Source organism: Littorina saxatilis, linkage group LG6 (assembly GCF_037325665.1).
Source record: "Littorina saxatilis isolate snail1 linkage group LG6, US_GU_Lsax_2.0, whole genome shotgun sequence".
In the NCBI taxonomy this organism is placed as follows: domain Eukaryota; kingdom Metazoa; phylum Mollusca; class Gastropoda; order Littorinimorpha; family Littorinidae; genus Littorina; species Littorina saxatilis.
The window spans coordinates 22,703,306-22,728,753 of NC_090250.1; the positions used below are offsets into that span (position 1 = coordinate 22,703,306).

Consider the following 25,448-nt stretch of genomic DNA (forward strand, 5'->3'; position numbering starts at 1 on the left):
GCTAGTTGTACGGTAGCGACACTGACGTTCAATAAGTTACACGATCGGCGGACATACTTCTAATACGTTAGATATAGGTAAGACATAGGTTACAAGTAAGTCAGGTTATCGATAAGTTAGCCGCTGTATGGTACACCTTCCTGCTAACGTATCTCGACTGACGTATCTCAACGTCAGTAGTATCTCGACGTATGACTCGAGTAAACTACCTGTAACGTATTTAAAAAAAGGGACTGGGTGGCCGAGTGGTAACACGTACACTTGCGCTCGGAAGCGAGAGGTTGCGTGTTCAGGCCTGGGTCAGGCCGCAATTTTCTCCCCCCCTTTCCTAACCTAGGTGGTGGGTTCAAGTGCTAGTCTTTCGGATGAGACGAAAAACCGAGGTCCCTTCGTGTACACTACATTGGGGTGTGCACGTTAAAGATCCCACGATTGACAAAAGGGTCTTTCCTGGCAAAATTGTATAGGCATAGATAAAAATGTCCACCAAATACCCGTGTGACTTGAAATAAAGTGTAAAAAATTTCCATCTCACACGGCATTAAGTCTCAGGGCTTGGAAACATGAATACACGCATGCAGGAAAAAAAAAAAGGGTAGCGCCGTATACTGTATGGCAGGTCGCTTTCCCCAGGGAGAAAGCAGCCCGAATTTCTGTGAGGTTACCCTCATGGACTATATAAAATCTTATCCCCTTATCCCTAACATGTGCGTAGCGTATGTCTAGCATAACGTATGAAGAGTACGTCGGCATACGTCGGTCTCAGCGTACAACAACGTATGCCAAGCTTACCAGCGTGCTTTTAACGTATGGTACTTTTTCCAAACCTACCCCTAACTTATGTCAAACGTACTCCAGCGTTTCGATGAAAATTCTCATAAGTCAGCATAAGTTACTGCTATACGTTATAGTGTGTCAGCCCCATTATGGGCCTGTCACACGACCGTTTTAAAGCCAGCGTATGCCGACGTATGAACATACGCTGGCGTACGCTGAACTATCGATGTTTTTTTCAATCTTTGGCGTATACATAGCGTATTCATAACGAGTTGGACGTATACATAACGTATTAGTAACGTATGCAGAACGTTTCAATAACTTACAGATAGCGTACACCAACGTATGCTTGGCGTGTTGCCAGCGTTCACAACTTATGCCCAACGAATGCTTAGCGTGTTGCCGGCGTTCACAACGTATGCCTAACGATAGTCTTGCGCGCAACAGCTTATCGCTGACGATCACATGTCGTCGCCGCTGCTAATGGATAGAACGTATTTCGGAAGTTTTGTTTTATTAGATATATTTCGGAAGTTTTGTTTTATTAGACATGACGCCATGCGATCACGTCATTTGTTCTATAAATCGCGGGAAATCGGCAAGTAATTCTGCAAATTTGGTGAGTAGAAACTGTATTAGTTCTTCCTTGTTATGTAACGGTAAATCAAGTGGTAAGTTCTGTACTCTCTGTGCAGAATGTCGTGTCCATGAAGAACTGTTTATACGGCAGAAGTGTTGCTTGCGTTCGGAATGTCTCAGCACTATCTACAGATACAGATATTTATCGACGTATGAGTAACGTACAAGTAACGTGTGTGAACGTGTGCCAACGTATGCAGTGCGTATGAACCATACGTCGAGAATTTTTGTGCATGCACAAAACTTTGCTGCGTGCTCAGCGTACTACGACGTATGCCAGCGTGCTTCAGCGTCCTCTTAACGTATACAAAACGTACCCATAACGTATTCGACGTACGCCAGCGTACTGTACTTATTCAAATGTCCCATACGTCGGCATACGCAGGCTTTAAAACGGTCGTGTGACAGGGCCATTACACTACAGAAATCACTGTGGACTGCGATAATCGCCAGCCAGGTAGACAAGAAACCCAAAACAAAACAAAGCAAAAGAAAAAGGGATGCAAACTTAGACTAAGTTACCATAGTGTGCAGCACAAAGACAGGTTTGATAGATTTTATTCTACTTTTTACACCCCCGGTATAGGGGTGTGTTTAGGTTTCGCTCGATGTGTTTGTTTTGGGTGTTTGTGTGTTTGTTTGGGTGTTTGTTTGTGTGTTTGTGTTTTTGTGTTCGCATATAGATCTCAAGAATGAACGGACCGATCGTCACCAAACTTGGTGAACAGGTTCTATACATTCCTGAGACGGTCCTTACAAAAATTGGGACCAGTCAAACACACGGTTAGGGAGTTATTGGTGGATTAAAATTATACAAGGACTTATACAGGGACATCTTCATGGTCAAAGGGAAATAACCATTCTCACTCAGTCACTGCCACCAACTGAGAAGGTTATTTCCCTTTGACGGGGGTGTTTTTCCTACCTCATAGGAATTTCTTGTTCTATTTGTTTTCCTTTGGGGTGGGAGTAGTTATTGTGACAGAAATATAGGCTTGGCATCAGAACTTGAAATAGGCTTAATTAATGGGAGGTTGTAAAGGCAGTTGTTGTTTTCTCATCCGTATCACACCTCGTCTGACAGTTCAGTCATTTGTTTTCCTTTCTGCGTGTGTGTGTGTGTGGGGGGGGGGGGGGGGGGGGGGGGGGCGGGACTCGGAAAGGCTGTATAGGCCCGGCTTGGTAACAGAACGGCTTGACATATATATGATTCATAATTGACGGGGTGATATAATTAACACCGTTGTTGTTTTCTTTCCGTAGCACACACCTCTTCTGTCAGTTGTCAATCAAACTTGGCCTTGACTCACTGATCACGTCATCGATTTTAACTGAGTGACTCATTCACAGGCTTTTTTTTTATAGAGTAAAGTTTTTGTCATTGTCCAGTCTAGTGTTTGTAGTTCATGTTGCCGATCGCTTTATGATGTTTTGTGTAATGCCAATATCTGTTCTAAGTTAAATTTTGAGATGCACATGTCCAGTCACCTGTAAATCCTAAGCGCGATTAGCCGTCTGTGTCCAATTTCTGACTAGTCTTTGATCCTTTGAACTTAAGCCGCTCTCCTACGAAGAGACGGGTAGCCGCTGGCCACTGAGCAGGTGTTGTTATGTAATATGGTGTCCTGTCTGTCTCTGTATCTTCGCCGCTAGCGGCATGTAGCTGGGCTCGAATGTTTTAGTCTTTACTCCCTCCCCCCCCCCCCCCCCCCCCTTTCCTCTTGTCTTTAGTTTAACCGGCAATGAAACACGGAATCTGCTTAGAGTGTCGTGGTTACGGGTGGTTACTAAGATGTTGATTGGATGTTTGTGACTCTAGTTAAAGTTTTATTATGTATAGTAGGCCTACATGCTAGGGTGTGAGAGAGAGAACTTTGAGACGCGAGAGAGGGTGGACATGTTTTGTAGTGTGCTCCCGGCCACTAACTGACGAGATGTAGTTCAATTTTGTATTGTGGCTTGTGGCCACCGGCTTTGGTCGGGTAGGCGGAGAGGAGGAGAGAAGATGCTAAACACAGGAATAGAATTAAGTTTGCCAAGCCAGTTGTATCTGAGCTGCTGTTCAGTGTCACATCTGTTGATGGACGAAATGGAGAGAAAAAGACGTGTATGTCTTTGGTTTAAACAAAACTTTATTCAATTTTAATCATGACAAGAACAATGCATGGATGATTACATACTCAAGCATATAATGCTTATTTTAAGCAATCATAATAATTACAAAACAAAGGTTAGCATGATGGCGGAATAAGTACATTAGCTCATTTCAGGAAACGAAAAACAAAACAAGAGACAAAACAGATACACAAACAAGCAGAAAATGGGAAGGGGTTGGTGATACAGGAGGTGGGGAAAGGGCAGCTAGCTAGTAGCTAGCTTTAAGGGAAAAAGAAGAAGAAGAAGAAGACTTGGAGCGCCAATATTTGAGGGGATTTTTTCAATTGTAATAAGTGCACATAAGACACTCGCACAAAGTTAATGCATATTGTGATCAGAGGAAAAGTCACTACATTGCGTATAAATCGAGACATACTTGATAAGTCGAAAAACAACAAGAGAACATGAGAGAGGTTATGGGGAAAAATTTGTCAGGCAGCATGTCGCATGACAGTGTCTAATAAATGTAATGAGTGAAGTGTATGTCTTTGTACACGTGTGTGTCCGTGAGTGAGAGTCGAGAGAGAGTCCGGCGTAACACAACAACATCAAGACTCGAAGAAGAAGCAAATGCATTACTTTTATAGCAAAATAGCAATGTGAAAATGATGCCTGCTGAGAGAAAAAATGAATTAAAAAAAATCTTCAGTAAAGTCTACGCTAGTTACATGTATTGCTTTTATGTTTTGCTGCAACTCAGAGAAAGAGGAGCACGTTAATTTGTTCGCAAGAAATGTACATGTAGGCATGCAATCTAGTCAACCGTCGTCAACGGACGAACAAAGACGCGGATCCTGTTCTGGCCGAATTTCTTTTTCCGTTGAACCCTTTGCCCTGAATGAGGTCACTGGGCGCCCAAATTTAGACCAGCCTGTCCTTGACACAGATATCAGCGCCGTGCAGAAAGCGAGACAAGCCACACGAGGCCAAAACACGCGCTGCGCTCGTCTGCTGTTCCTTGCTCGCTTGTGACCTGATTGCAAGACATGGCACTCACTCGTTGTTCGAACGATGGCCGACTGTTCTCTTCGGGAAAAATGACTGTAGGCGGTTGACGGTGGTTCTAGTGTTTCATGTGTGTAGGCTGGAGGTGAGACTGGTAGCTTCTGTCCTTTTCCATCGTGTGTTACCGGTACAGAAGCAGCAATGCGCAGTGGCAGACGGATTTTTTGAAGTGAGGAGCTGAAGGCCATCATTCGGCCGAAGTGTCAGTCTGTCTGACAGGCTTGCGGCTAAGCTTTAAAAATACATTTCTCAGGCTTGTGTTGTGTGCGATTTGACGGCTATTGCAAGGTGACTGTCGGTTCCTTCGATCTACGATTTCTGAGGCCTGGCAGATGAAGAGGAAGGGACGGAATGAGTACGAACAAGCAAAATGAGACCCCGTGATATCGCGGTGTCGGGGACGACGGAATGCACAGCGCTGAAAACACACGGTGACACAAGACAACTACACACGCTGGCGTTAGGTGACATTCTTGTCTCTCTCTGCAGCTGTCTGCACCCCAACACACGTGTCTGGTGAAGCTGGCATGACATGGCAGCTAGAGTGTGGGTACCGCGCAGGGACGGGAAGACGTCTGGCAGTAATGTGATACTCGGATGTGCTTTTGCCTACAAAAATAGCCGCACCCAGGCTTGTCAGTGACAGAAGTGTGGGTTTCCAACCAACCTACGCATTCGTTCAATTTCGGTTGTCATCTTCAGGGTGGTTGTGACAGTGACACGGATCTGCTGTGTACACAAACACACTGACACATGAACACACAAAACAAACCTGGTAAGTTTCAAGTGGTGTTAATTTAGCTCTGTACATTTAATAGTTTTCAAAGCCTGGTTGAGTGCGTTTACTTCTTGGTAACTGGTTTGTTGTGTTCAGAGTCAACTCAACTCAACTAAGTTTGTGTTCTATTCATGTGAAGTTTGGGTATAATCCTGTCAGCTCATTTTTATTTTGTTTCTATTATACACGTGTAACATCTTCAACGTTGAGTGCGTGTATATATCTTAGTCACTAAGTAGGCTACGTTCATGTTTCTGCTCATGTGAAGTTTGGGTATAATCCTGAGAGCTCATTTTTGTTTTTTTCTATAATATATGTAGTATAATATCTTCAAGATGTTTTGTATGACTGTTGTTTATGACATCACATTTCATCATAAATGTGTGATTGCATTACAGTAACTTGAGTAATCATTAAATGTCATGCGTCTATCTTAGACTTAAGAGTATAGATATTGCCAGATCTGTCACCCCTAAAGCATTTCGGTGAAATAAGTAAGTTTCATTTTAAAGTAACCTATTTGTAACTTATACTTAACATAGATTGATATAGACATTGCTCAGCCGTTGCAAAAATGTATACTGTGTCTCAGGGTTTGAACGTAGTTTTCGAAAAAGAGTAACTAGTCCAACACCAAAAATCTTTCTTCGCTGGTAGAGACACCCGAGGCAGTACCCTGAAGCTAAGCAAGCCCCGCTACAGACTCAATGTCCGAGGCAACTTCTTCAGCGAGAGGGTTGTGAACACGTGGAATAGCCTGCCAGACCAGGTCGTGACTGCACCATCTGTGAATGCCTTTAAGGCCAGGTTGGACGCCCACTGGAAAGATCTCCCCTCTGTGTTTGATCCTGAGTGCTACTAGTAACTAGCTAGTAACTAGGCTGATCCCACCATGCATGCCAAAGTTGCTAAAGTTACTACGAAAACGACCACAGAAGGATGAACAGGCCTAATTGGCCTCAAACATCTAACAAGTACAAGTACAAGTACCTGCCCCAGTGTTTATTTTATTTATTTTTTATTTTATATTTTATATCCAATGCTGGGAAATTTGGGTCACTTCCTCCCAGTGGAAATTAAGCTAGCAGCAACAAGAGTCGCACTACCCAGATGTGTAGGTGTTTAGGTGTAATCAGCCACCTATACTTATGGCCGGGGTCTTTTACGTGCCACTGTGGTGACACGGGAGTGGGACATGCATACTGTCTCCGAGTTTGCACATAAAGTTGACCCGTGTCCGTCCCTGTCGGGATTCAAACCTGCGGCCTTCTGATCACAAGTCCAGTGCTCTACCAACTGAGGTGTTGTTCCCAACCTTAGAAGGCAATCCAGGTTTCCCAATTGCTTCCTTTCTGGCCGATTTATGTGGAGCACGTGATGCGCACAAAAAATATTGGCGGTCTAGAAGTATCGTCTGCGCAATGATCGTGGCGGCTTTCTTGACCGCCAAGGACGACCACGCACGTTGTGAGACGTCATTCGTTAAGACTTCAATAGGTCGGTTGGACCTGGATTAAAAATATGTAAAGGTCTAAGATTCCTGGCTATGTCCACTTTGGAAAATTCATTGTCAATAAACTTCCTTTTCGTGTCAAAACTATTGATGGTCTGTTGTTCAGGGGTCAGACCAATTAATGTGTCAGATCACAAAATCATATGTGTTATTGATCGAAGACCGAGGCCTGGGATACAATAACTATGCACACACTTTTCCCAGGGATAACAGCCGGATTACAGTGTCATCCCCCATTTAAGACCTCTAAAGATCTGATAAAATCAGGTCTTAAAGTTAAAAGGAAGGTGTGTATAGATTATAAACCGAACATTTGGAAAACTTGGGTCCAAAAAGGGGGGGTTCCAGTTCCACTTTATTTTGCTAACGAGAGGTCAAAAGTTTCAGACAACAAAGGTGACATTTTCTTTGTCAGGTGCTATTACTTTAAAAAAAAAATTGAATCACTGCAGATCCATAGATCTGTTATTTGGCCAGATGGTTCTGAACTAGGGTGCAGAAAGGTCATGACCTCATTCATTCCACCCAGTTATGCCACTGCTACCCTACTGCCACTGGTCTGGCATGACCTTGTTAAACAGAATTGACTGATAGTGATAACATTAGTTGCTAAATCTGACCTTAAGTGACCTTTTTGGTCTCATAAAGAGTCATATCATTTGACTCAGTTATGCCAGTGCTCCCCTGCAAACACTGGTCAGACATGACGTGTTGAATAGCATTGACCGATTTACATAATGAAGTTCTACAACTTGTTGTTCAACTGTTTGCTTTTCATAACTTTTCCACACATTCAGGCTCCTTTCTATCTTATTCTCTCCCCCCCCCTTCCCCGCCTCCCCACCCAAAAAAGGAAAAGAAGGTCATGACCACATTCATGTGACCCCAGCTATAATGCTGTTACCCTACTAGTACTATTATTAACAGGCTGGTTGGGCATGGTGACCTTACTTCTTACAGTCTAGAATTTACTGATAACATTAAGTTCTAAAAGTTTGTAAAACATTCTGTTGTATGCTGAGGGCACTAGCCTTAAATTTCAGTCAGAAAGAAAAAACCCATTTGTTCTTGCCATGTGCTCTTATACAGTGCATCTTTTCTCTGTCTAGGAAAAACAAATCATGCCGTGGATGAGGCGACTAACGGATTCTGTTTCTCCTTTTACCCTTGTTAAGTGTTTCTTGTATAGAATATAGTCAATGTTTGTAAAGATTTTAGTCAAGCAGTATGTAAGAAATGTTAAGTCCTTTGTACTGGAAACTTGCATTCTCCCAGTAAGGTCATATATTGTACTACGTTGCAAGCCCCTGGAGCAATTTTTTGATTAGACTTAGAGCTTTTGTGAACAAGAAACAATTAAGAAGTGGCTCTATCCCATCCCCCCCCCCCCTTTCCCCCTGTCGCGATATAAACTTGAACGGTTGAAAACGACGTTAAACACCAAATAAAGAAAGAAAGAAATCAACTCTTTGATCGATTGTTTCCTGTGCTAAGTGCAATTTTTTGTATTAATACATTTCTTAGAAGCCAGTACAGTGTCTTTCTGGGAAATTTAAGTCATACAAAAAATCCCATTGTGCACATGTACCGTAAAGTACCTTGTAAGCGCCCAGTATCGAGTAAGCGCCCACCCCCCACTTTTAATCCAAAACCGTGCATAGGGTATAGTACCTTGTAAGCGCCCACCCCCCACTTTACACCATTGAAATCAGAGAAAATAAAAATTCCGCACTTGATCTGCTAGTTTTGTGAATGATTTCCCTTTCTTGCAAACCCTATCACGTGTGTCTGCACGCCTTGGATCTAAACGCCTGAAGTCAATGATTACAAGATACCGCTGATCAAATCATACACCGTTGCATTTAAGCTGTCAGCTCTTGACTATTTGGAAAATAACGCCAATGGAAATGTGTCGCAAACAGCAAGTTTGGGGTAGATAGAAAAAGGATACGAGAATGGCGAGAGAATCGCGATACCCTGTTACGTCACCAGGCCGGAAAGGAAAAGAAGAAGCGAAAGTTACATGGCGGTCGAGACGTCAGATCAGAAGATCAGAAGATCTCTCTCTGATCTCTCTCTCTGATCTCTCTCTCTCTCTGATCTCTCTCTCTCTCTCTCTCTCTCTCTCTCTCTCTCTCTCTGATCTCTCTCTCTCTCTGATTTATCTCTCTCTCTCTCTCTCTGATCTCTCTCTCTCTCTGATCTCTCTCTCTCTCTCTGATCTCTCTCTCTCTCTGATCTCTCTCTCTGATCTCCTCTCTCTCTCTCTCTCTCTCTCTCTCTCTCTCTCTCTCTCTCTCTCTCTCTCTCTCTCTCTCTCTCTCTCTCTCTGTGTGTGCTGAAAACAGTCTTTGGCCAAGTAAAATAGACTGCTGCCCCATATCCAGAAGACTTACGCCTTGTTCAAGGGAAACAGAGACACAGTGTGGCCGACAGCGGCACCTCTGCAGACAAGAAAAGGATGCGACGACATTTGTCTCCCCAAGCTCTTCTAATGACAATACGAACAAGAAAAATAATGGAATATGAAAAAAGAAAGAAGATATGATTACGAAGTGATCAAAGATCACAATTCTTACTGAAAACTGCTCGTGCATAGGGTGTAGTACCTAGTAAGCGCCCACCCCCTACTTTGGGTCGGAATTTGTGCACAGGGGGGGTGGGCACTTACAAGGTACTTTACGGTATATAAAGCAGTCAAGCTGTTGGTTTGTGTTGTGTGTCCATGTGGAGGGATGGCATTACAGCGGAGTCTCCATATTAAGACCTCTAAAAATCCGAGAAAATCAGGTCTTGAAAAGGAGGGAGTCTTAAAATGGGTGTAAATTTAACAGAGGTTGTGAAAAGATATTCTGAGAAAACGTAGTCTTAAAAAGGAGGGAGTCTTAAATTGGGGGGGTCTTAAAAGGGGGGTTCCACTGTATCCAATTAACAGCCAGGCCAGTTCAGAGATACTCAAATAGTGAGCTGAATCATTCACGCGGGAGGGACTATGCTTTTTAACTGATGTATCTCATGACTGTTCATGTGAGAAGGTTTAGAGCAGAAGATTAAGACTCAGAACTTGTGGAAGGAATGTGCCCTGAAGTTAAACTTAAAGTCCACAGTTTATGTGGACTAAATTGTATTATAGCAGTGTTGCTCCTGGAATTTTTCCCTTTGTAAAGTTATGAAAGTGACACTGAATATCCTTGGAACTGTTGCTTTTGATGTGTAATGTGTGCAGTGTCTGTTTTTTTTGTGGGCGTTTTTGTTGTACTTAAAATACACTTTCGGGTATGAATTGTTCTATTTATCCTTTTGAATTATTGATTACTGCTAAGTAATGAAAATGAATCAGTAATGTATAATACAAAGGAGAAAAATGATCTGTCATCATCTAAATTTTGTTTGATTGAAAAAAATCTGATGCACTCCAGGCAGCAGTTGATTTAATTTTCACATAGCAGCTGCAGTTATGTACCCAAGGGAAGCGATCGCAGCAAGATTTGCTACAGAGTTCTCTTTCCTGGGGGCTAACGTCTTTGGTTGAGAGTTTAATTAATAATGAGGGGGAAACACATGAACATATACACAGTTAAATATACGTTTGGTATGCAGCGCCACCAGTACTCTAGGTTACTTTGGAATGGGGTGGAATTGAAGTAATTATTGAGACATATGCATGCATCCATTAATCATTGCAAACAAATAATATCTTTTATCTGTAAAAGAAGGAAACAGAAAAATGATTCTGATATCTTGCGGATGTCAGAAATATAATGACAATGAAAACATGAAGACAAGCTCAATCTGATCTATTCTTAACCAAAAGTTCATTCTTAATTCGTTCATTTTTGGCTCACAAAAGTGTAGCCTATGCGATCGTAACTTTGTCTGTCTGTGCGTGCGTATGTATGTGTGTATGTCTGTGGTAGAAACTTTAACATTTGACTAAACACCGAAATACTCATTTTACCTGGTTATTATCCAAGCAACAGCTTCAAAGTATTGAAGCAAAATGATCAACATTTCGTCGGCACGTATGCAGTTAAAGTGTGTATCCAAAGAAAATGGGTGGTGTTTTTTTTTTTTTTTTGGGGGGGGGGGGGGGGGGGGGTAAAAACAGGAAACTGGTTTGTGTCGTGTGTGGTATGTAGACCAGGTCAGGGGTCAAGGTTAGGTCAGATCGCGTGAAGGATTGTGGTATAGATACAGTTCTCACCGTGCTGCAGTTCGCCGATTCGGGGAAGACGATTTCTCATTGTTCGGTTTCGTAGCTCCAGAAAAATAAATAAAGAAGATACCAAAGCAGATTTCCTACAGGTTGATCTGCACAGCGTGTTTCCAGTGTGTGCGCGACGAAGTGCTGTCGAAAGCCGCTAGCGCAGTATCGATCTCGGCAGGCGTGTCCCCGTAGTAAAGGCTACAGACAGACAGATCTAGATTCCTCCGAAAACGGCGTATGGCTGCCTAAATGGCGGGGTAAAAAACGGTCGTACACGTAAAATTCCACTCATGCAAAAAACACGAGTGTACGTGGGAGTTTCAGCCCACGAACGAAGAAGAAGAAGACAGATCTAGATCTAGTGTCTCCCACTCTTGCACCGTGTCCCCTATGCTTACTGTGTGTGTGTATGTGTGATGGAGTGAATGAGTTTGTGTTACTGTTTGTGGATTTCTTACGGGAGCCTTGAAGGCTTCGCCTCTTGTAATTTTATATACTCACATTATTTCTTAACTTGTATTTTTAAGTGCCAAAAATTGCCCATGAACAGAAATTACATTCTGATCTTTAAAGTTACTGGTCTTAAAACACAGAGGGTCATGAGTGCTTCAAGTAAAAAAAAAAAGGGTTATACATTTGCGAATGATTTAGTGAAAAGTAAAACATTAAATGGTTATTACAATAGATCTACCAGTGTTTGTAAAATTTGTATGATATTGGAACCATGATCCGGTATACATATTAAGATGTATACTCAATTTTGAGTTTCACAGTTGTTCTTGTTTTCTCTTCATGTTTTCCTGTACAGATAGTATTTTTGTGATTGCAAATTCACAAGCAACAATGGAATTAGCTCATGTTGACTCCACGTCACTTTCTGTTTCCTTTGTTGTACTTGGGATAAATTTCTGTTTCAACATCCATTTGTATTGTAGCACATTTGTGTTTATTCAAGTGTAATTTTACTCTCCTTTTAATTTTCAGCACTTAATTTGGAATGTTAATACAATAATGTACCAATTTCAACTGTTCACGTTTTGCTAAACAGGATCTGTCTGATCCCACTTATTTGGAGCAGGATCTATTTCGATCTGCCAGACCCTAAAATAAAGAGAGGATTGAAATGTGATATGTCATTGAAGATCTGTATCGCTTCGCTGTTTGGCAGTGTTACTAATCTGCATGAAGCTCTCGGAAAACTCATTTGTACATTCTGAATTTGAGGTGGCTTTACCGTCATTTTAGTTCTTGCTCAGCTATTCTTGTGTTAAAATTCTCTTCTTACATGTCATGCCTTCCTATTAAGATGTCCTTTTTTCTATTTATCTCTCTAGCTCATGTAGAATCTTGCGGCTCGAAGTTTCCCTCAGTCTGTCTCAGGTTGTTTCTTCCACTCGATCTCTCCGTTTTCAAGCAACAAGATAATTACAGAAGCTACACGCAGTTGTGTTTTTCCAGTCTAATTCTGGTGAATCATCCTGCGCAGTTTGTTCAAGTTTTGTTCAAGTTTTGTTCAGTGTTGAGTTTTGACACTTGTTATTCTTTCGTTTTTTGCTATACTTTATTGGATAATCACCTGCCTTGAGTGATTACAATTCAAGTGCCAAATAAAAAAGATGACGTGTGTCACATTCAGCGAGTAGTATGAACAACCACAGTGGAGCAGATTGTGTGAAAATCAAAGCTGACAGTTTAATAGCTTTGTAGATGAGCAGTATGTGTGGACTGAGATAGTGTAATTTTGACACAGCTGGATTTGTTGTTCGCCTGTACAGTGGAACCCCACGATTAAGACCCCCCCAGTTTAAGACTTCCTCTTGTTTAGACCTTGATTTTTTACATTTTCTGTTCATAGCATCAGTAAATTTACCTCCATTTTAAGACCTAGTTTTCTGGAGGTCTTAAAAGGGGAGTTCCACTGTACATGTATAGGTAATGAGGTTCTCATCATGTTTGCATAAGTACATGTACTGCACAAAATTGATCAATTCTTTATGATGGTTTGAGCAACATTTAAAAGTGATAATCCATCATCCGAAGAACAGCCCAAAATGCTGTGAATCTGATAAAGATCTTTGAGTTAAGTGATGATTTTGTTTCAGCAATGAATACCATGAAGCAAGAAAGCAGCAGGCACTTCCGATGGAAACCAGAGTTTTTGGATTCCGTAGATCTCTGCCAAAGTCTTCAGGAGGTGAGTAAACAAAACACACACACACCCACCCCCACCCCCCCCCTCCCCCCTCCCCTAAAGAAAAAGCAACAGACAAGCTGTTACAGTGCACTTCTGCAATTAATCTTTCAAGTTTGACATGTTTTTCTTAGATGTTTTTGTAAAGATTTAAAAATAGTTTTAATGTACATCTCTGGTATTGCGCAATTTCTCCTTTGTGTCGTAAATATTTTAGTAGAACTGTAGAAGAAGAAAAATCAAAAACAAATAAGTAAGTATGTTCTTCCAAGTTCCCGTTTTTAGCCTAAGTAAAAATGAAACGTTTATTCTCAAATTGCATTGTTCTCATTTGTGAATTATTACATTTCGTCACGCTCGTAAGAAAAATACCTAACTCAGTGTCAGGCATTTCTGCAGTGAGACTACAGGGGAATTAGCTACTGAAAGGGTATCTATCATGTGTTAGAGAGTACAAACTCTCAGACCACCGGAAATCGTTGTTACGGTTACGTAAGCAAAACTTCTGTTCTCGTTTCTGAGTTAGGCATTTTTTAGAAGAGGCTCATGCTGCTTTCATACAGGAAGACTTTTTTTGTGTACAGAAGTTTATTTGGGTTGTTATGCAGTTGTGCTGATTGAACACGTTGTTGTCAGCTCGATTGGTTGATTCATTGATTGATTGACCGATTGATTGATGGATGATTCATTGACTGATTGATTGATGGATGATTTATTGACTGATTGATTGATGGATGGATTGTTATACCAATAGATTGATTGATTTACTGATTGATTGATTGATTGACTGATTGATTGACTGATTGAGACTGATTGATTGACGGATGGATTGTTATACCAATAGATTGATTGGTTGATTGACTGATTGATTGACTGATTGATTGATTGCAGGGTCTGCAGTGCTTTGTGCTGATGCTATCCACAGAAGGCAGGGTGGTCTACGTCTCGGAAACAATCTCCCAACTGCTGGGACTCAGACAGGTTAGCGTTCAGCTGTTCTCATAATTATATATTCAAGTGAAAGTCAGTTTAGCTCAGATTCAAGCTAGACATTGTCATGCTAAAATATTTTCAAGGTTCATGATACTGATAGAAATCTGCAGTTTAAGAGTCATCAGATAATAGTCATCAGATTATTTATTGTACATTCATGCAAACTATGCAATTGGTTGTAAAATTGTGTGTTGTGGTCCTTGAGCCAGAAAATCACTGAGTGTGCATTGAGTTGCACTAGAGTATGATCACAGGAAATCACTGAGTGTGCATTGAGATGCACTAGAATCTATCACAGGAAATCACTGAGTGTGCATTGAGATGCATTAGAGTATGATCACAGGAAATCACTGAGTGTGCATTGAGATGCACTGGAGTATGATCACAGGAAATCACTGAGTGTGCATTGAGATGCACTGGAGTATGATCACAGGAAATCACTGAGTGTGCATTGAGATGCATTAGAGTATGATCACAGGAAATCACTGAGTGTGCATTGAGATGCATTAGAGTATGATCACAGGAAATCACTGAGTGTGCATTGAGATGCATTAGAGTATGATCACAGGAAATAACTGAGTGTGCATTGAGATGCACTAGAGTATGATCACAGGAAATCACTGAGTGTGCATTGAGATGCACTGGAGTATGATCACAGGAAATCACTGAGTGTGCATTGAGATGCACTAGAATAATGAAATCACTGAGTGTGCATTGAGATGCACTGGAGTATGATCACAGGAAATCACTGAGTGTGCATTGAGATGCACTAGAATCTATCACAGGAAATCACTGAGTGTGCATTGAGATGCATTAGAGTATGATCACAGGAAATAACTGAGTGTGCATTGAGATGCACTTGAGTATGATCACAGGAAATCACTGAGTGTGCATTGAGATGCACTGGAGTATGATCACAGGAAATCACTGAGTGTGCATTGAGATGCACTGGAGTATGATCACAGGAAATCACTGAGTGTGCATTGAGATGCACTAGAATAATGAAATCACTGAGAATGCATTGGGATGCAATATAGTATGATCACAGGAAATCACTGAGTGTGCATTGAGATGCATTAGAATATATCACAGGAAATCACTGAGTGTGCATTGAGATGCACTAGAATCTATCACAGGAAATCACTGAATGTGCATTGAGATGCACTAGAGTATGATCACAGGAAATCACTGAGTGTGCATTGAGATGCATTAGAGTATGATCACAGGAAATCACTGAGTGTGCATTGAGATGCACTAGAGTAATACACAGGAAATCACTGACTGTGTATTGAGATGCACTAGAGTATTATCACAATGTTTTACAAAGCTAGTTGTGGAAATTGTCCACCTCCTCTTATCAGAAACACTCATGGTTGATGCATACTTCCTCACAGTTTCTGAATATTGGGTCATCTTCCTAACCAGTGTCTGTGATTTTTCAACACATACAGGAGTCCTTGGTGGGTCAGTCACTGGAACCATACCTGCACCCAGCTGATGTCAAGACGTTCACCACCAAGTTACTGCCCGCCAAACAGCTGCTTGTAGCTGGTCAGTATCTGATTCTTAACAGAATTGTTCTGAAAGCGAAAAACATCTGCCTAAAAGTAAAACGTCATATATACATAAGAACACGAGTGCAAGTGGGAGTTGTTCGCTAATGAACGCAGTGAAAGAATTGCACATTCCTTCTTGTGAAATCAATCATATTTACCCCACTAATGTTTAGCTATTCTCTCTCTCTCTCTCTCTCTCTCTCTCTCTCTCTCTCTCTCTCTCTCTCTCTCTCTCTCTCTCTCTCTCTCTCTCTCTCTCTCTCTCTCTCTCTCTCTCTCTCTCTCTCTCTCTCTCTCTCTCTCTCTCTCTCTCTCTTTTCTTCAAATACTTGCCCCAAGCTTATGCTGAATGGGAGTGTATTTGTGTGCTTATCTTTTCATTCATATGTTAGTCTGTTTACCTTTCTGTACTAATGTAACATTCTGGAACAACAAAGAAAAGGAAAAATAATACAATGTGTCTGCATTTTCTAAGGTTGAAGCGCTAACGCAGTGTATGTTGTTTTTCTTGTATTCCTTCTTAAAATAAAAATGAACCTTGTGTGTGATTTTCACAGAAAGTAAAAATAACTGAAGTTTGCGACTGATTTTTTCAGACTTCAACCTCAGCACCAACAGCGACAAGCGGGTCTCCGTCTACGTCCGATTGCGCGATGCCAGTGGCAAGGGAAGGTACTCTGCGGACAATTTTGCCACAGTGCATGTTCTTGGACAGCCCCACCTGAAACAGTTGACGCTAAATCCATGCAGCACAGGTATGTTTTAGAGAGGGCCTGCCATGCTGTGTCTGAGATATGTACTTTTCTTCTTTTTTTAAAATTCAGAAGTAGAGCAACCTTGTTAGAAAGGAAAAAAGTTATAGGAGAAAAGAAAGCGGTAAGACTTGGAAAGCAAAGTAGAGTGGGAACCCCTTTTAAGACCTAAACAAATCTGAGAAATTGTATTCTAAAAAGAAGGGAGTCCATTTCTGGTTCTTTTTGGGTGGTTCATTTGCTCATATATAGCAACTCGGGAAGCCTGGCAAATTCTGCAGTATGCAAGAGGCTTTTCAAAGGTCAATGAACGTGTATCTCATGTGTGTCACCAGGCCTGGGTCTCAGCTCAGAGCTGGACTCACAAGTGTAACCTAGGCAAACGACAAGAAGAAGAAGAATCTCGTAACCCCTATTTTAAGACTCGCTGCTCTATTTTAAGACTCACTGCTGTTTGAGACGTAGATTTCGTCAGTTGTTAAAGGTTCTTCATCAAAAGGGGCTTTCCATTGTGCATGCTGCATATGGCAGATAATAGTTCATGGTTTAGTCATGCATTCAAGGATTGTTGGTGTACGTTTTCAGGTGGGAGCAGAACGCTGGTGTACGTGTGTCGTGTGCTGCGGCCGTACGGCCTGTGGAAACAGGTGGAGGAGGATGAACAGGTGGTAGAGTGTGTCATGCACCACGCTCTCGACGGAACAATCCTCTTCACCGACTCCAGGTAACAATCCAAACACTCCTTTCTGTTCCATTACTACATTTATTGCTGGCAAATTCGGGTCGCTTCCTCTTAGTGGAAAGCTAGCAGCAACAAGGGTGTTGAGGTGTGATCAGCCACCTGCACTTCTGGTAGAGTGACTGAGCTCTGTTTTAGTATGTTTTTGTTTGCATTTGGAGTAGAGGGGTGGCACTTTGCGTGCATGCATGTTGGCATAGGTGTACTGTGTGTGTTGGCATAGGTGTACTGTGTGTGTTGGCATAGGTGTACTGTGTGTGTTGGCATAGGTGTACTGTGTGTGTTGGCATAGGTGTACTGTGTGTGTTGGCATAGGTGTACTGTGTGTGTTGGCATAGGTGTACTGTGTGTGTTGGCATAGGTGTACTGTGTGTGTTGGCATAGGTGTACTGTGTGTGTTGGCATAGGTGTACTGTGTGTGTTGGCATAGGTGTACTGTGTGTGTTGGCATAGGTGTACTGTGTGTGTTCATTCGTTTATCTACATACACTTTTTTTTTCTGTTGAAAGGTGGTGTAGAGTGTTGGGCTACATGCCCCAGGAGCTGTGCGGGCGGTCGCTGTACAACTTCGTGCATCCCAAGGATCTTCAGATCGCTGCCCTGGGTCACCACAGAGGTAAGTCTGGTACTCTTCAGTTGCTTCCGTACAGTGGAAACCCCCTTTTGAGACCTCCACAAACAGGAGAAAGTCAGGAAGGAGGGAGTCTTATAATGGGAGGGGGGGCGACTGAACTGAAAATATGCATAGATCCTGGCTACGAAAAAAAATCCTTCAGTCAGTAGAGCCATAAAAAGTCAAAACATCCGAGTCAACCGACAAGAGGTCAGAACAATGCATCAGATCTAAAAAAAAAAAATTTTGTTTGAAAAGTATGCATCAATGACCAAAGACCAAGGACCCCCTCAAGATTGATGCCCCTTCACTTTGTTTTACCATCCCGATTTTCTATTTTGCCAACTTCCATCCTTGCCTTTCTAGGATAAGAATGAGAATAGGATTTCGTATGGTCCTGTGAGGTTACCCTCATGGAAATTCAGGCTGCTTTCTCACTGGGAAAAGCGAGCTGCCATACAGTACGGCGCTACCCCTTTTTACATTTGACTAAATGTTTTATCATAGAGGGGGAATCGAGACGAGGGTTCTGGTGTATGTGTGTGTGTGTGTGTCTGTGCGTGTGTGTGTCTGTGTGTGTGTGTAGAGCGATTCAGACTAAACTACAGGACCGATCTTTATGAAATTTTACATGAGAGTTCCTGGGTATGAAATCCCCAGACGTTTTTTTCATTTTTTCGATAAATGTCTTTGATGACGTCATATCCGGCTTTTTGTAAAAGTTGAGGAGGCACTGTCACACCTTCATTTTTCAATCAAATTGATTGAAATTTTGGCCAAGCAATCTTCGACGAAGGCCGGAATTCGGTATTGCATTTCAGCATGGAGGCTTAAAAATTAATTAATGACTGGTCATTAAAAATCTGAAAATTGTAATTAAAATTATTTTTTTATAAAACGATCCAAAATTACTTTTATTTAATCTTCATCATGTTCTGATTCCAAAAACATATAAATATGTTATACTCGGATTAAAAACAAGCTCTGAAAATTAAAAATATAAAAATTATGATTAAAATTAAATTTCCTAAATCAATTTAAAAACAATTTCATCTTATTCCTTGTCGGTTCCTGATTCAAAAAACATATAGATATGATATGTTTGGATTAAAAACACGCTCAGAAAGTTAAAACGAAGAGAGGTACAGTAAAGCGTGCTATGCAGCACAGCGCAACCGCTACCGCGCTGAACAGGCTCGTCACTTTCACTGCCTTTTGCACAAGCAGCGGACTACGGTCATTGTGAAAAAATGCAGTGTGCGTTCAGTTTCATTCTGTGAGTTCCACAGCTTGACTAAATGTAGTAATTTCGCCTTGCGCGACTTGTTTTTTCCTGCATGCTTGCACACAGGGTTGTTTGGAAACCAAAGAGAGTCTGCACAAAGTTGACTCTTGAATATAAATATCTTGCCGAAGTAGGGGATCTAACCCACGCCTACAGAGACAACTGGTTTTGAAGCCATTTCCCTGCTCCATGTATATCTCTAATGATATGTTGCATAACCCTGTGCAGTGCTGACCCAGGACCGGGAGGTGTGCAGTGTGTATAGAGTGTTGACCAGCGGTCAGAGAGTGGAGGTCATCCACACACGATGTCGGCTGGCCTTCCACCCCCACAGCGGTCAGCCACGCTTCATTCTCACCCTCTGCACTGTGCTTGGGTAAGCAGTAGTGTGTTTTTTGTTTTTTTCCTAATTTCTCGTTTTTATTTATTTTAATTCTTTATTTTACTAATTTGGTTTTAATCAGATTCTAATTCTTGGTCTTCTGTAATGAGACTGGATGTTAAAAAAATAATGCAGTCACAATATCTTGTTTCCACAGAATGAAGGACACCATTGATGTTTTTTTGTATTGCATCTCTTGTTTCAACAGCAAAGAGGGGGGGGGGGGGGGTGAACGCACCAAAACATGCAGTTACAGTAATTGTCTTTCTTTACCCACAGGATGAAGAACTTATTTGATTTTGGTTGTACATTTGTCAGGATTGATGATTTATGTGCATCTGTTATTTCATTTGCAAAGTGAAGGGTAGAGGATTGTGAGTGAGGCAAAGCATTCAGTTAAAATATCTTTGTTTCCCTACAGGGTGAAGTCTTTTATAAGATTTTCTACATATCTTTTTTGAACAGCAACGTAAAGGGGAGAGGAATGTGAGAGAGGCAGAACATTCAGCAACAATATCTTTGTTTCCCAAGGGTAAAAGATTTCTTCTTTAAACAGCAAAGTGAAGGGGAGAGGAATGTGAATGAAGCAGAACATTTAGTAACAATATCTTTGTTTCCCTGCAGGGTGAAGGAAATCTTTGACAGTCGTTTTATAACATTTTCTGGATCTGTTTTTACACAGCAAAGTGGAAGGGAGAGCAATGCTTGAACGCAGCCAGCTGGAAGTGCATGCGGTGCAGTCGGATGTGGGTCAGTCCTGGCTTCTGCTCGACTTTCCCAAGGTGCTGACTCGCCTCACCGCTCAGTCTGCCGCCTCGGCGGCCAGCGCTGTGAGCAGCTCACAGTGTTTGACCCACGCCAGCACCGCTGAAGGAGACCTCATCGCCGTGGCCTTGTCCTCGTCCTTGCCCAGTGACCCGTCGCGACGACACTCCGCCACCTCCCCCATGCCCAGTCCGATGAGTCAGGCCGCTCACACCAGCTCCTTATCCTCCTCCCCCATGAGCTTCCCTTCTCCCGCCGCTCACAGGAAGTCGGAAACATCGGCTTCATGCCAGACCGTGAGCTTGGAGAACATGTGTGCCACCAGCCCGTTCAGTGCTGGTTTGGAAACAATCTCACCAGAAAGCTTGCGCGGGGCACCTTCCGGGAGAAGGGGAAGAGGAAGGGGGAGAGGTCGAGGTCGCGGAAGGGGGCGTGGTCTGAACAGAGTCATGTCTCTGGACGGGACTGCGACTGTGCCGGTCATCCCCAAAAGGCCACGGGGTCGACCTCGCGGCTCCAGAGGAAAAGCCGCTCTCGCTCGTGCCATGTCACTGACGTTAGAAGGAGGGTGGAATGGGGAGGGCAGTGTGAGTGTCGGGGTGGGAGGAGACCCACCCCAGCAGAGCAGCAACTGGTGGCAAGGAGGGATGGGTCAAAGCAGTCCCGCGTCCAGTATCGGTGGTCAGTCCAAATCCAGTGAAATGATGTGTTCACCGCAGTCCAGCTTGTGCTCACCCCAGTCAAACATGTGCTCACCCCAGCCCTGCACCCCGACAGGTATGGGCTATGGCAGCGGCAACCCCAGGTATCTGGCGTCGCCCAAATCAGTGGCCAGCCCGGGGTACGATCACTCCCACACCAGTCCCAGGGGCATGCACTCCGAGGGGCATGGCGGGCCCGCAAGACGGGGTAGGGGCCAGTATCATACTGTGAAACACAAACAGCCGTGCCATACTATCAACAAACAGGATCTGTACGCTCAAACAGACAGTGCTTTTGCCCTGAAAAACGACAGTGCCGTACTCAATGACAACCAGCAGAGCCAGACCACGATTAACTGTGACCTGCCCTTTCAACTGCAAGACAGTGGGAACGTCACCCAGGATCACTTGTTTCGCAGTCAAGGTCAGAATACCATTAACCACCAAGGTGCTCAGCCAAATTTCCTGCATAACCTGAATGTGTCAAAAAATAGCCCAAAGCAGCCCTTGCTGGATGAAGATTTTTGGTCAGAAATGAAACAGGGTGTACCCAGCCAAAAAGCAATCGGGCATCATTCAAACGCTGACAGAAATCTCACGCCTGGAAGTTCTTACGGAAGCATGACCCCTCGACATTTTCAGGGGAACCAAGAAGGGAACATGACACCAAGAAATCATCAAGGCGGTATGGAGGGAAATGTGATTCCTCGAAGTCGGCAGCAAGGCATGGGAGCCAGTGTTAGTGTGTCCCCCAGAAACACTAATGGGGGTCTGGAAGGAGATATGATGCACGGTAGCCCAAACCAAGGTGCTGTCGGAAACATGATTCCTAGAAGTGTCCATGGGGGTATGGCTGGAAATCATGGAGGCATTGCTGGAAATCATGGAGGCATTGCTGGAAATCATGGAGGTATGGCTGGAAATCATGGAGGTATGGCTGGAAACCTGACATCTATTGGCCCGCAGGGGGGCTCGGGCGGGAACTTTACCGCCAAATGCTTTATTCGAGTGGCAGAGGGAAACGTGACTGCTGCAAACCCGCACGGAAACACGAGTCGACACCTGACTTCCTCAAATTCTGATGGAAGTTGGACGGCTGCAAACCCTCTCGGAAACATGAGTCGACCCCCGACTTCCACAAATTCTGATGGAAGTTGGACGGCTGCAAACCCTCACGGAAACACGAGTCGACACCCGACTTCCACAAATTCCGATGGAAGTTGGAAGACGAGAGGTTTCAACAGAAATGTCGTCCAAGGAAACATGACACCCCCAAGCTCCCAGGGGGGCATGCCAGTGGGAAACACTACTCCCAGATCAGGCTCTACCTCCACAGATCAATCCATTCTGGAGAACATTCTGAAAGGTCGGATACAGTCTCCGATGCGGTCGGAGAGGTCATCGGTATCGTCCATGGGCAGCCCTTGTCGCGAGGGAATGCAGCAGATCCCGTTCTCCAGAAAACGGTCTGTGTCCCAGCTGGAAGGGGCCATGGGACCACCCAGCGTCGACAGCTCCATTGACACATTCCTTGGAGAGGAGGAGAAACAGCAGCACAGTGGTAAGTTCCTGCAGGAAATGATCTGATGGAAAACTTATGGGAACATAAACAGTGGAAATCCTTTTTTAAGACCTTCAGAAATCTGAGAAAATCAGGTCTGGACATGGAGGTAAATTTACAGAGCTTATGAACAGAAAATCAGGTCTTGACATGGAGGTAAATTTACAGAGCTTATGAACAGAAAATCAGGTCTTGCTTGACATGGAGGTAAATTTACAGAGCTTATGAACAGAAAATCAGGTCTTGCTTGACATGGAGGTAAATTTACAGAGCTTATGAACAGAAAATCAGGTCTTGACATGGAGGTAAATTTACAGAGCTTATGAACAGAAAATCAGGTCTTGACATGGAGGTAAATTTACAGAGCTTATGAACAGAAAATCAGGTCTTGACATGGAGGTAAATTTACAGAGCTTATGAACAGAAAATCAGGTCTTGACATGGAGGTAAATTTACAGAGCTTATGAACAGAAAATCAGGTCTTGACATGGAGGTAAATTTACAGAGCTTATGAACAGAAAATCAGGTCTTGACATGGAGGTAAATTTACAGAGCTTATGAACAGAAAATCAGGTCTTGACATGGAGGTAAATTTACAGAGCTTATGAACAGAAAATCAGGTCTTGCTTGACATGGAGGTAAATTTACAGAGCTTATGAACAGTATATCAGGTCTTGACATGGAGGTAAATTTACAGAGCTTATGAACAGAAAATCAGGTCTTGCTTGACATGGAGGTAAATTTACAGAGCTTATGAACAGAAAATCAGGTCTTGCTTGACATGGAGGTAAATTTACAGAGCTTATGAACAGAAAATCAGGTCTTGACATGGAGGTAAATTTACAGAGCTTATGAACAGAAAATCAGGTCTTGCTTGACATGGAGGTAAATTTACAGAGCTTATGAACAGAAAATCAGGTCTTGACATGGAGGTAAATTTACAGCGCTTATGAACAGAAAATCTGAACAAGCAGGTCCTTAAAATGGAGGAAGTCTTTAATTGGAGTGTCTTATAAGGGGGTTATAATTACATATTCTTACTCCGAATCACATGATTTGCATTGACCCACTTCGATGCTTAGGTTATGATAAAAGCTACCCCGTCTAGGTATAAGGGGAGCAACCCCAACTAAAAAAGTGACTGCACCAGCATGACTGACACCCTGGGTTACGTCCCATGTAGCCTACTACGTCATCAATGGTGCTGGTCACGTGATACCCCTTCAATCGACTACTATCACTCAAGGGTGACGGTTGTGTACGCTTTTGCTCTGGCTGGTTTTGTGTCTACGGCACCCTCCGGCCTCGGCCCCCGTCTACTTCTTGCTGGCTTGCAGCTGGTGAGATCGTTCATATTTTCTTGTATATTTTATTGCTTCTGCTGTGAATTTCGCATGTCTGTTGGACTCTGAAGTTCTCAGCAGTTGTTTGGCTTCCTCATGGTCGCCATTTGCATTAGCACGTTGTCTGGCTTCTGTTGTTTTAGCCGTGTTCGGCTATTAACGCTGTTGTAGCTTGCTTTGTAGCTGCCGTCGGTAGCTGTTACGTATGTGCTTATCTTTTTGCGTGCTTGCTTCTGAAATGTTTGTGTCTGTAAGGACTTTATTATTTTCAGACTTGTGGCTTCCTCTTTGGTCGCCATTTTTAGCTAGCATGTTGTTGTTATTTTGATTTTTCGTCCGTTCTCGGACGCTTAACTCTTCGTATAGCTAGTTGTTTAGCTGCCTTTGGTAGCTCCTAAACTGGTTTTAGCTGCCCTCTTTGCTGGCTTCTGAAAGGTTGGCGTCCGTTCGGACTTTGCTAGTTTCAGTTGTTTGTTTATTTTTCTCTCGGTGCTTACTTGGCCGTTAATGAGAATTAGAGGGAGCTAAGGCCGAGGGTAGGGCTTGGGCCCTGCTAAGCTCTATCCCTCAGCAGCCTCTTCTTTTGATGAACTCCTTTGTTGTTCATGTTGGCACAATTTTAGGCAATTTTTTACGTTGTTCTGTGCCGTTTTTTCTGTTACGGACGATCGGCCGTCTGGCTCTCAGCCGTCCGTTTTGGCCTCTAAGGCTGTCGTTTTACGTCTGTTTCGGCTCCAGAGTCTAGGGCTCTGGGGTCTGCACTTATCTTTTGCTTATTTCCAGAAATAGATTCCCTCGTTCGCGAGGTTTGCCGCGGCGGACTTCGTCGCCAGCTCTGCCCCCCGCCTGGGGGTTAGGCGACGTTCTCTCCTTCAGACTCTGGGTCTTCTCCGGACCAGGCTGCTGTCCACCGTGATGTTTCTGGACGGTCCCTTGGGGATCTTCTTCTCCTCTTCCTGGCCGGCATTTGTTGCCTTCCGCTTGCGGTAGCGCAACAGTGCATGTCCCTCCGGGGATCCGGCCACAACAAGGTTGGTGTCTGCAGCAGCCGTTTACGGCAGCTGCACTTCCGGTTTCCGGAATCGGATGTTCTCCTGCTAGTGAGCAGACGGTGTTCACGTCAGGTCTGAACCTCTCCGTACTCCAGCAGTCGGTTCTGACAGCTGGGCTTCCTGCTGTTGCAGGAAGTAGGGGTTCACCGTCTAGTGAGCAGATGGTGTTCACGTCCGGTACGAACCCCGCCTTACGTCAGCAGTCGTCCGCGACAGCTGCTTCCGGCTCAGGCCGGAAGTAAAAGGCTCACTGGCTAGTGTTCGGACTACGTTCACGTCCGGTTTGAGCCTTGCCTTACGTCAGCAGTCGTCCGCGGCAGCTGCGCTTCCGGTTCCGGCCGGAAGTGTAGGTTCACCGGTAGTGCACAGGCTGCTGTCACGTCCGGTTTGGGCCTTACCCTACGTCAGCAGTCGTCAGCGTCAGCTGGGCTTCCGGTTC

At 43.4% G+C, this 25,448-nt stretch overlaps 1 protein-coding gene across 1 annotated transcript in view; it reads left to right on the forward strand.

Moving 5' to 3' along the window:
• The first annotated feature begins 4,222 nt into the window (after nt 1-4,222).
• Nucleotides 4,223-25,448, forward strand: part of LOC138968772 (uncharacterized) — a 30,149-nt gene continuing 8,923 nt past the window's right edge. Inside the window, exons 1-9 of the mRNA XM_070341415.1 lie at nt 4,223-5,353; nt 13,179-13,270; nt 14,159-14,248; nt 15,712-15,811; nt 16,413-16,571; nt 17,154-17,292; nt 17,817-17,923; nt 19,434-19,581; nt 20,270-22,614. Of these exons, the coding sequence (XP_070197516.1) occupies nt 5,332-5,353; nt 13,179-13,270; nt 14,159-14,248; nt 15,712-15,811; nt 16,413-16,571; nt 17,154-17,292; nt 17,817-17,923; nt 19,434-19,581; nt 20,270-22,614 (3,202 nt within the window). The 5' untranslated portion in view covers nt 4,223-5,331. The remainder of the gene's footprint in view (nt 5,354-13,178; nt 13,271-14,158; nt 14,249-15,711; nt 15,812-16,412; nt 16,572-17,153; nt 17,293-17,816; nt 17,924-19,433; nt 19,582-20,269; nt 22,615-25,448) is intronic.